Source organism: Panicum virgatum, chromosome 3K, assembly GCF_016808335.1.
Source record: "Panicum virgatum strain AP13 chromosome 3K, P.virgatum_v5, whole genome shotgun sequence".
Taxonomy (NCBI): domain Eukaryota; kingdom Viridiplantae; phylum Streptophyta; class Magnoliopsida; order Poales; family Poaceae; genus Panicum; species Panicum virgatum.
In genome coordinates, this window is record NC_053138.1 from 18,316,694 (window position 1) to 18,327,325 (window position 10,632).

General features: G+C 44.8%; 1 protein-coding gene across 1 annotated transcript; it reads right to left on the reverse strand.

Moving 5' to 3' along the window:
• Positions 1–5,111: 5,111 nt before the first annotated feature.
• Positions 5,112–7,759, reverse strand: LOC120700678 (L-type lectin-domain containing receptor kinase IX.1-like). Its single transcript, XM_039984924.1, has 4 exons — positions 7,439–7,759; positions 6,857–7,355; positions 6,104–6,608; positions 5,112–5,914 (listed from the first exon to the last, which is right to left on the reverse strand). The coding sequence occupies exons 1-4, from the start codon at positions 7,757–7,759 to the stop codon at positions 5,206–5,208; spliced, it is 2,034 nt and encodes a 677-aa protein (XP_039840858.1). The 3' UTR covers positions 5,112–5,205.
• Between the last annotated feature and the right edge of the window lie 2,873 nt (positions 7,760–10,632).

Below are 10,632 nucleotides of genomic sequence, written 5' to 3' on the forward strand. Positions count from 1 at the left end.
AGAAAATCTGGTTTATTATTTCTTAGTCAGCATAATTACATTAACAAGGTTCTTCAGCATTTCAATATGCATGATTCAAAGCCAGTTAGTACTCCTATTGCACCTCACTTTAAATTGTCAGCCGCTCAGTGTCCTAGTTCTGATGAAGATGTTGAATACATGTCAAAAGTCCCATATTCTAGTGCTGTTGGTTCTTTGATGTATGCCATGATTTGCTCTCGCCTAAATTTATCATATGCTATGAGTTTGGTTAGCAGATACATGTCTAATCCTGGTAAAGAACACTGGAAGGCAGTTCAGTGGATTTTCAGGTACCTCAGAGGAACAGCAGATTCTTGTTTGAAGTTTGGGAGAACTGATCAGGGACTCATTGGTTATGTGGATTCAGATTATGCTGCCGATTTGGATAGGCGCAGGTCACTCACAGGTTATGTGTTCACTGTTGGCAGTTGTGCTGTGAGTTGGAAGGCTACTTTGCAGTCTGTTATTGCTATATCTACCACAGAAGCAGAATATATGGCCACAGGAGTCAGTTTCGCTGAAAGGTTTGTTTGCTGAGCTGTGTGGAGTTGATTCTTTCATTGATCTATTCTGTGACAGTCAAAGTATTATTTGCCTCACCAAAGATTAGATGTTTCATGAAAGTAAAAAGCATATTGATGTCAAGTACCATTATGTTCGTGATGTTATTTCACAAGGTAAATTGAAGGTATGCAAAATCAGTACTCATGATAATCCAGCTGATATGATGACTAAACCAGTTCCTGAAGCTAAGTTTGAGCTTTGCTCAAGCTTAATTGGTTTGACAGCTTAGCCCAAGAGGCTATTTGGCGCCAGAACTTCTATTCTTTGTTGTGTTCAGGTGATGATTTTGATATGTTACAAGAATGAATTTGTCTCAAGGTGGAGTATGTTATATTGTGATCCAAATTCTGGTGGGAGATTGTTGGAATTTGGGTTTGGCCCATTAAGTATTTCAGTTATTCCAAATAAATCCCAAAGGTCCATGTGGTGCAAATTTTTAATCCCACATTGCTAGTAGAAGTTGAGGAGATCATATGACTCTCCTATATATCTAACCCATAAGCTTCACCGGAGAACATCAATTCGATTATTTCTCTTGTAAGCCACCGTTAGGCGCTGTAAACACACACCCGATATAGTAAAGTTTTTGCTGGCTGGCGCCCGTGATTTTTACCCTTCGCATTGAAGAGGTTTTCCACGTTAAATCCTTATGTCTCTTAAAATTTGATCTTTACTGTTTTTATCGTTTTGTTCGCCGTCGGTTCTAACATTGGACAGCAGCAGTTCGGTTGAACCGAGCGCGCGACCATGTCAATCAGACAGTGACACACGACGCATAAGAGTCGCGCTCCAAGTGCTGCTGGAGACGAACATGAACTGTATGGCACACCGCGCGGCCAACTCGGCATCGAGCTAGCTATCCTCTCACGAGGATTGGAGCACAAATCCGTGGCGGTTGAACGCGATGTTCCTTACGGAGGCACAGCGTACAAGTGTTACCTGTGGTTTGTCTTGCAATCCGTTCACCACTTCAGATCACCCTATAAACAAGACATGAATATTTCATTTTTTTTATGGAAATATGTAGAAGGGGAGACGGATTGGTTCATGAGGAGAATGGTACTTATACCAAACAGCGAGGAAGGGGAGTAAAATGCCACATACAGCAGACACAACCACACAACCAAACAAATAGCATAAGCAAAAGTTCAGGCTTCAAATGTGGTAAAAAAATTTCATCCCACGTTTATTTTGATATGTTACCGCAGTAGCGTAGTGTTAAAAAGAATCCAGCAAAATAATTAATAAACTGCCCACATCAAATGTAATTAATAATTAGCTAAAATTTGGAGGAAAAATGAAGGAAAATCACCGGTTTGGTTATTACTGTATGAATTTTGGAAAAAGAGGTGAATAAAGAGTTCGCATTAAGTTCTTGTAACGGTGTCAATTTTATCTAAATGAATTGGTATTCGAGCTAGCAAAGAGTGCATATATAACGAAATAGAGGAAGGTAAGGCTCTTGTGATACATGTATTTGGACAATAATACTTTTCACATCTTGCTATTATAGATTGGAGCCTCCCCAAACGCATTAGAGAACAAATATTTAGAAACTTGATCATCAATCCAGTACACTCTAATCATCATAAATATTGGATCTATTATCTTTTTTATAAAATTAACTAAAGTAATTTATAAATCTATATCTAAATTGTTCACTTATGCCATTATGAAAAAAATCCGAAAACCAACTGGATTAATTGAAATCATATGGACGCAAAATCAAGGGGATAAATTGAAAAACGGATTCAAGGAAGAATAAAAGAGTTTCTTTGATGGTCACTGTACCGTGGTGGCAGAGTTGAGTAGGCAGGCCTAACGCTTTGCATGTTTGATCTCTGGCTTCTGCGGAAGTGGCTACAACCTAATCCTGTTACTTCCCAGTATGATACCCATCCAACGATGTATTGCAAGAGCCAGGACGGGGCAGCTTATTGACTGAAATTGCCCGGTCATGCGCTTCCGCTGTTGGATTCACGTGCACTCCCTATCGTTTCACTCCTCGTGTTGGAAGCGGGGAAAGAACGTGTTCCCCAGGCGCTGCTGATCGCTGACGACGCGGACGAGTTCGCCGTCCGGTCTCTAGCACAGTGGCGGAGCCAGAATTTTAGAGTTGGGTATTCCCAATCCAAAATATATAAAAAATTCATAATATTAGGCTTTTCTATTCTACTTAATATTCAGGAACATTCTCCGATCATGCAATTAGAAGCAGGAGAACATGTCTAGTTAAGTCTAATGATGATATGTATAAATCGGAACTGTCCATTACCAAATTAGAGTCATAAGTCTAAGCATATATGCTAATATTCCAGTATTCAAACTACAAAAAATATCTAACTTGCTGCTCTCTGCCGTCCTAAATAGACCCTTGGCTTGGTCAAATAAATTATCTTATTATTACTAATTGGAGACTCGCGAAAGGTCCGGCGGCCAGTTGGCTAGCCCGGGCCCGGTAGCGTCGTGCTCTCAGCAGTTCCTGAGTTTTATTCTCATCAGAAGTGAATTTCAGGTTGCTGAGAGAAAAAAAACCCCGCGCTGTGCTCGCCGCAAGGCTTGGCCCTCATGGGCATGGGCCAGGGTTCGGGGGTTTCTCTACCCGGGTAAGCCGGTTAGGCTTCCTCTTAATGAAAAAACGGTGGGGCCGTTTCACACCCCCCGGGTAGAGTTTTTTTTTACTAATTGGAGACTCTTTTGAAGCCTCCAGATGAAGTCACCTAGGATCCTAGGTAGACAATGTAAAAAAATAGACAAATCCTACAAATTCTCATAAAAATCAGAAACATCTGGCCATCAATTCAGCAACTCTAATCATAATAGGCATTGCATTGTTATTTTTTTCTAATAAATTACCCACCTTTGTCATTATAAAAATAGACTAAAATAACCCCTAAATATGTATCTAAATTACACACCTCTGCCATTATAAAAATAATCTAAATTAACCCCCTAATCTTCATATAAATTATCCACTTATGCCATTATAAAATAATATCAAATAACCCCAAAATTTTCATATATATTATCTAATGATAACATAATAAACAGTTAAAATAAACCCCAAATCTGAATCAAAATTATATTATTATAATAAAATCTTAAAGCGCGTCAATATAAAATTTTAAGTTACCATTTCTATCATGAAACCACCTATGATCCTAGGTGGACAGTGTAAAAAAATAGAGAAATCCTACAAATTCTCATAAAAATTAAAAACATCCGGCCATCAATTCAGCAACTCTAATCATAATAGCCATTGGATCTGTTATTTTTTCTAATAAATTACCCACCTTTGTCATTATAAAAATAGACTAAAATAACCCCCTAAATATGTATCTAAATTACCCACCTCTGCCATTATAAAAATAATCTAAAGTAACCCCCTAATCTTCATGTAAATTACCCACTTATGTCATTATAAAATAATATCGAATAACCCCCAAAATTTTCATATATATTATCTAATGATAACATAATAAAAAAGTTAAATCTGAATCAAAATTATCACCCTGTTTGGGACCGAGTCTGCGTCGCTTATAAACACAAGAAGCAAAAAAATCCCGCCGAACGGCCTGGCGTCTAACGCGCTTCTGCCCGCCGCCACCGCAGCAAAACACGGAAAATGAACTGCGCGCGGCAAAATCGCAGAAGCGTCCCCTGGCCCGCTTATGGCTTATAAGCCTCGCGATTTTGTGGGTCACGGTCCCAAACAGGCCCTATATTATTATAATAAAATCTTAAAGCGCATCAATATAAAATTTTAAGTTATCATTTCTATCATTATTGATATATTATTTATGTTATTATTTATATAAAAATACTAACCATAATGTGTTTGTCACCATATATTCATGTATAAGAGAAGAGATAAAAATATCAATTTTCATGTTGTTTACATAACTCAAACAAAATGTTCAATTAAACACATATCAAATATATATAGAGAGGTGTGATGCAAAGAGAAAAAAATTATTAGTAACTAAACCTACAATATTTATTATAATTACATAGTGATAAATATGTATCTTTGCAGTACTATATTAGAATATTTAATTGGTAAAAGAAAGCATGTGATAGATAATTATTAGATATCTCTAACTAGCCCGTGCGGGAGCACGAGTTGATAGACTAGTTATAACTAATTTCAGAGCGATCATGATATGAAGATATAATTTTGGATATTCGATCCACCTCTCTATGTGATGTCTGAGCATCACCTACTTGAAGGCTCAAGCATCCCCTTGTGTAGGTCGGAGATGGTTGTGGCATGTTGCCGAGGTTTCTATGCCGTCATGCTGAGCTTCTGCCGCTAGCTAGTCATGCATGGCGCCTCACTCTTGTCTACTTGGCTGGTTCTCCGACTTTGTGACCTGCCTCTCCCCTTACCACCACGCGGCTCGAGCTCATTTTTCAGAAAACTGGGACAGAAGACGAGCAAGACCGATCCGATCGGTGGTTGGACTTGCATCAGGTGAGAGAGGAGTGGACCAGTGTGCGTGTGGCTGTCGTGTTGGGCTGATTTCTAACTCAGAAAGCAGAAAATTTAGACCACATAAGCTATACATATGTACATACTTTGATATGTATTTGATTGTTTGGAAAAAAAGTTGAATATTCCTAGAAATACCCATGCAGCTCCCCCCGTGCACTAGCCGACGAGTGCCCTCTGCTGCTGGCACTCCCGGTCCCGGACGTGGACGCGGTGTTGGTCGGCTGGTAACCCCCGCCAGCAGGCACAGGCGGCCCGTACGTCGCCACGGGCATCTCAGGCGGGAGCTCCGGCAGCGGCGCCTCGAACTGGAGCACGCTCATGGCCTGGCGGATGGACGGCCGGGACGCGGAGTCCGGGTGCACGCACCAGAGCCCCACGACCAGCGTGCGCTCCAGCTCCCATTCCAGCGCCCCGGCCTCGCCGCCGTCGAGCAGCCGCACGTCCGCCGCGTCGAGGAGCTCGCCTCTCCCGTACAGCTCCCAGACCCACCGCACGAGCAGCACCTTGCTCTCGTCCTCCTCGGGGACGACGGGCTTCCGGCCGCAGGCGATCTCGAGGAGGAGGACGCCGAAGCTGTAGACGTCGGACCTGGTGGTGGCCCGGCAGGTGACGGCACACTCGGGGTCTATGTAGCCCCTGGTGCCGGCGACCATGGTGGTGTGCGCGTCGCGGGTGTGGCTGACGAGGCGTGCGAGGCCAAAGTCACCCAGCTTCGCGTTGAACGACGAGTCCAGCATCACGTTGCTGGGCTTGATGTCCCGGTGCACCACGCACTGCTCCCACTCCTGGTGAAGGTACAGGAGAGCCGAGCCCAAGCCGAGAATGATGTTGTACCTGACGCGCCCCAAAAATTGAAACTGAATTGAGTGTCTCCATTTTCTTTTTTGCAAATTTATAAGCTCGACGACCGGTGGGGTATGACGGCCCCGCCATTTTTCATCAAGAGGGAGGAAATTTATAAGATGGCAACCAAATCAAAGAGATTAGTGCAGTAGTTCATCATGTGATCGACCATGTTGGTACCTGGTTGGCCACGTCAGGACGTTTGTTGCGCTGTAGAGATGGGTGTCCAGGCTGCCGTTGGTCATGAGCTCGTAGACGAGCAGGAGGTCGTCGCCCTCGTGGCACCACCCGACGAGCTGCACAAGGTTGCGATGCCTGAGGCGGCTGATGATGGTCACCTCAGAGATGTACTCCCTCCTCCCCTGCTTGGACGTCTTGGAGACCCTCTTGATGGCCACATGGAGCCCCAGATCCGGCAGGAACCCACGGTAGACTGAGCCGAATCCGCCCTCCCCGAGCTTGCCGTCGTCGGAGAATCGCCGTGTCGCCAGCCATAGTTGTCTGTAGGTGAACCTCCGAGGCCCTGTCCCCATATTGAACTCATCGTCCATGTCTCGTGGTGACGCTTGAGTGCCCTTTCTTTTCTGGTAGCAGAGACATGCCGCTATGATGAGCAGCATGCCGACCCCAGCGGATACGAACCCGGCAATTAGGCGTATGTGTGTTGTCTTTGTACTCTTTGATGCTGTCATTCCAAGAGAAGTTCAATTAGTAACATATATGTGGTGTAAATACTAGGAGCGACACAACTACATATATAGTAACCTCGAAACCTATTGCAGAGGCTTGTAAAAAAAGATGTGCATCGTTTGCTGATGATGAGCAAGCATACAGGATTCTCATAGAGTGATTTTGCATGCAAGAGCACATGTGTAGTGAAACAGCATGTGAGAAACAAGAAGAAATACGACTAACGAAAGGGAAGCCACTTGCCGGTCTTCTTGATGACGGCAACGTTGGTGAGAGTGGACTCGAACGACCAAGAAAGGATCTGATGTCTCTCGGCACGATCCCCGGTGGTCGCCGAGAACCCCACCCCCGCTTGCTGCGGCAGCTCTTCCGCCCTGAGGTCGACGCAGGCACTGACGTTGTAGACGCCCAGCCCCGGCCGGTCGTCGAACCGGAGGGTCACGGAGAGCGTGCTCGCGTTGGCATCGTACCTGACCCACGCCGACATGGTCCCGTTGAAGCACCCGTCCGGCAGCGCCGCGTACGCCACCGACGAGATGCTGTTGACGTCCACCCCGACGTGGCTCGTGGTGTTCTTGGGGTCCCACTCGTTCTTGTACGCGTCGAACTCCACCGCGACGGTAGCCGGCGAGTTGGTGTTGACCGGGTTGAAGGGCTCGTCGAAGAGCCCGAGGAGGCCGCCGTCGGAATCCGGCGGGAGGTCCGGGGGGTACGCCCCGACGAAGAACGCCACGCCGTCGCCCTGCGTGCAGCAAGCACAGCACGTCATCAGGTGTGTGGGCTCCTAACAGAAGCTCAAGAAATTCTTTGGATCGGATGAGTTGCCTGAGCGCTGCTGTTGAGCGACTTGATGACGAAGGTGAAGTTGGAGGTGAAGCTGGCGACCTTGCCGGTGTCGTCCCAGAGCTGCACGGGGCGCCCGTACGCCACCCGCCCCGTGCTCCACTTGGTGTTCTTCGTCAGGTCAACCCGATCGCCGGCGGCTGTGGCGTTGGACATGTACTTGAGGTCGGGGCTGGTGAGGGCGCCGGGAGTGGAGAAGTTGTAGCTGAAGCTAAGCGAGGTGGCATGGCAACGGGTAGCAACACATAGCAGGTAGGCGAGGCTGAGGAGAAGGGTCTTTGGTACCTTCTTGATCAAGGCCATGGCGGCTCAAGCTTTCTGGGGAAGCGCACAGTCAGGAACGTGGACACTCAGTATTTATCAACCGGTGCTAGATAGCTAGCTCTGGCCGCAACAGGGGTCGTCGATCGTTGTTTCGCCGATTTTCGTCTTCCTTTCTGCTGCTGAGCGTACGTACATTCAAGAAATTTTTTTATTACTAGCTAAGGACTCGCTAAATGAGCATGTTCACATCATCAAGTTGCTGTTCTTATGGTATCTGAAAAAAGAGGTGCTTTTAACAAAGGATAATCTAATCAAAAGAAATTGGAAAGGGGATAGCAAATGCTGTTTTTGTAATAAGGAAGAAAACATACAACATTTGTTTTTTGATTGCCATGTGGCAAGGTTTGCCTGGAATGCTGCCTTCTTTTCTTTGGAATCCTCCCACCTGCTAGTATATCGCATTTGCTGGGATCTTGGCTAAATGGTTTTTCCTTAAAGCTTAGAAAATAAATGTTGGTTGGAGCAGCAGCTATTTGCTGGGCTTTGTGGTTGAGTCGAAATGATGCAGTTTTCAGTAAAAAATTTCCTAACTCATATTTGCAGGTCATTTTCAGGGGGACGTACTGGACCAAGTTTTGGTCGCAGCTGTCTAAAGATGAAGAGAAATTTTTTTTGAAGAACATTTGTCGTCATTTAGAAGGAAGAGTACTTGAGATGTTTGCTGGAAGGGGTTGGAACTTCAGAAACCGTTTGGTCTACTAGTGGTTTCAAGGAGGGAAATGCACAGATGGTAGCCTGCTGGGTCTGCTGTAGTATTTTGATCATAGGCGGATGTGCCGTCGTAATTTCAGTTGAAGTTAGTTAGATAGCTTGTTGGTTTGTTTTCTCCAGATGAACGTTGTTGTGTCGTTGGGTGCTAATGCCCATTCTGGCAGCCTGTGTGCTGTATTTCTGTTGGCTGTGGATCATCAAATGTGATGTATCGAGACTGGGCTTTCCTAAATCTAAAAAATCAAGTTGCTGTTCTGTTTTTTTTTGGCCTTTTCCCTGTGTGCCAAAGCCCGACAAGGAAATAGCAATATATCGTCACTAAAAATAATTCTGTCTAGCCTACCGACAGGCAAATCCCGTTAGGGATAAAATGATAGATGTCCTGATAGAATTATTTTCCATGACGGGATTTTTCTGATGGGAAACTCACAGGAAAATTAAGATATGTCATGTTAAAGGAACCACATCAAGAATTATTATTCTGTAGACCCTGCCCGACAGTGTTATAAACATATCCCTGATGATAGAGTACTAATAGAAAATTTGATGAACCTACCGGTAGAAAAAATGAGTTATTTCCAGTGAAACAGAATCGACAGTTTTTTTCCAGATACTAGCATTTCAGGCACTAATATAGCGTTTTGCACTAATAGTATTGCAAACAAAATATTTTAGCTCAAAGATAACATTATAGAGTCAATTCCTTTAATACCACAAAAATTGTTGCCTCTCCCAGTGCCATAAAATTTTGAAAATCACTTCAATGCCAAAGAAATCTTGATTTATCCCTTTAGTGCCATTTCCGTCACCATTCCATCATCAATAGGTATTAATTGAGATGGGAAACGACCATTTTACCCCTAGCCCCACCAGTCAGTGCCCACCTCTACCTCTGCTCGCTCGGTCTGGGGCCACCCTGGCGAAGCTGCGTACACGGCCTCGCTCGCTGCCTTTGGCACTCCCGCGGCTAGCGTCGCCTGTCCCCGCACCCACATCTAATGCAGCGCACCGCTAGCCCCGCGCCGCCCAGTCCAGCTGCGGCTGCATTCCTACCCACACCGCGTGCCGCGAGCTATGGTCGGCTCTCCTCGCCCGACACGATGGCTGTCGGTATTTTTACCGGCAACCTACCTTACCTTGAGATCCCTAAGGTAGGAGATTATTTGTTGAGGGATTGCCGGATCTAAAACTTGAAGGTAAACGAGAGAACACAAGACACAGATTTAGACAGGCTCAGACCGCCAGAGTAGCGTAATATCCTACATTCTGTCTGGGGGTTTTGTATATTGCGCCCTACGCTTGGGTGTTGACGTGCCTGTTGGCTGCTCTAGTTTAGGCTTGAGTTGGTTCTGCCGATCTAGGTACCCCTGTGGCCCTGCCCTCCTTTGTATACTCCTGGGGGTGGAATATTAGTCAGTTACAAGGTAGGAGTCATAATAGGATTATAGGGTAGAGTCCTAGTAGGATTCGTAGAAGAATACTATTAGGAGTCCATGGCTTGGTCTTGATTCTTATGGATTGGTCTTGATTCTTCTGGAAAAATAGGCCAAAATCTATTGTACCTTTGAGATATCTTAGTATTGTTTTAACACCGACCCAATGTCTTCTAGTTGGGGCTGCACTGTATCTAGCTAGCAAGTTTACTGCAAATGCAAAATCATGCCTCGTGCAGTTTGCCAAATATATTAGTGCTCCGATATGGCACTCAAATATGGAACTTCTGGTTCCAAGATTTCCTTGGGTCCGAATCGATCTTTGTCCTTATCAAGAGACCTCACGATCATAGAAGTTCTCAAAGGATGAGCCTTTATCATATTAAATCTTTCAAGTACTCTTTTTGTGTAGGTTGATTGATGTACAAGTATTCCTTCTGGGAGGTGCTCGATCTGTATGCCCAAACATAACTTGTTTTTACCTAAGTCTTCATTTCAAACTCCGCCTTAAGATACAAACTTGCCTCTTGGATGTCCTCTGCATATCCTATGATATTTATATCATCGACATATAGGGAAATAATACAAAATCCATTCTGGGACTTTTAATAAATATGCAAGGACAATCCTCATTGTTCACCTCTTGCCCAATTGCTTCAGCCTGTATAGTGACCTCTGCAATTTAGCACTGTACATGTTGTGATTGGC

Bases quoted from the DNA above. Each gene is read 5' to 3' on its own strand.
- LOC120700678 (XM_039984924.1), bottom strand. From the start codon at position 7,759: ATGGCCTTGATCAAGAAGGTACCAAAGACCCTTCTCCTCAGCCTCGCC. The intron at 6,609-6,856 runs GCAAGTGGCTTC...TTGGAATGACAG, and splicing joins TGCCGTCATCAAGAAGACCG to CATCAAAGAGTACAAAGACA. The intron at 5,915-6,103 runs GTACCAACATGG...GGGGCGCGTCAG, and splicing joins GTCCTGACGTGGCCAACCAG to GTACAACATCATTCTCGGCT.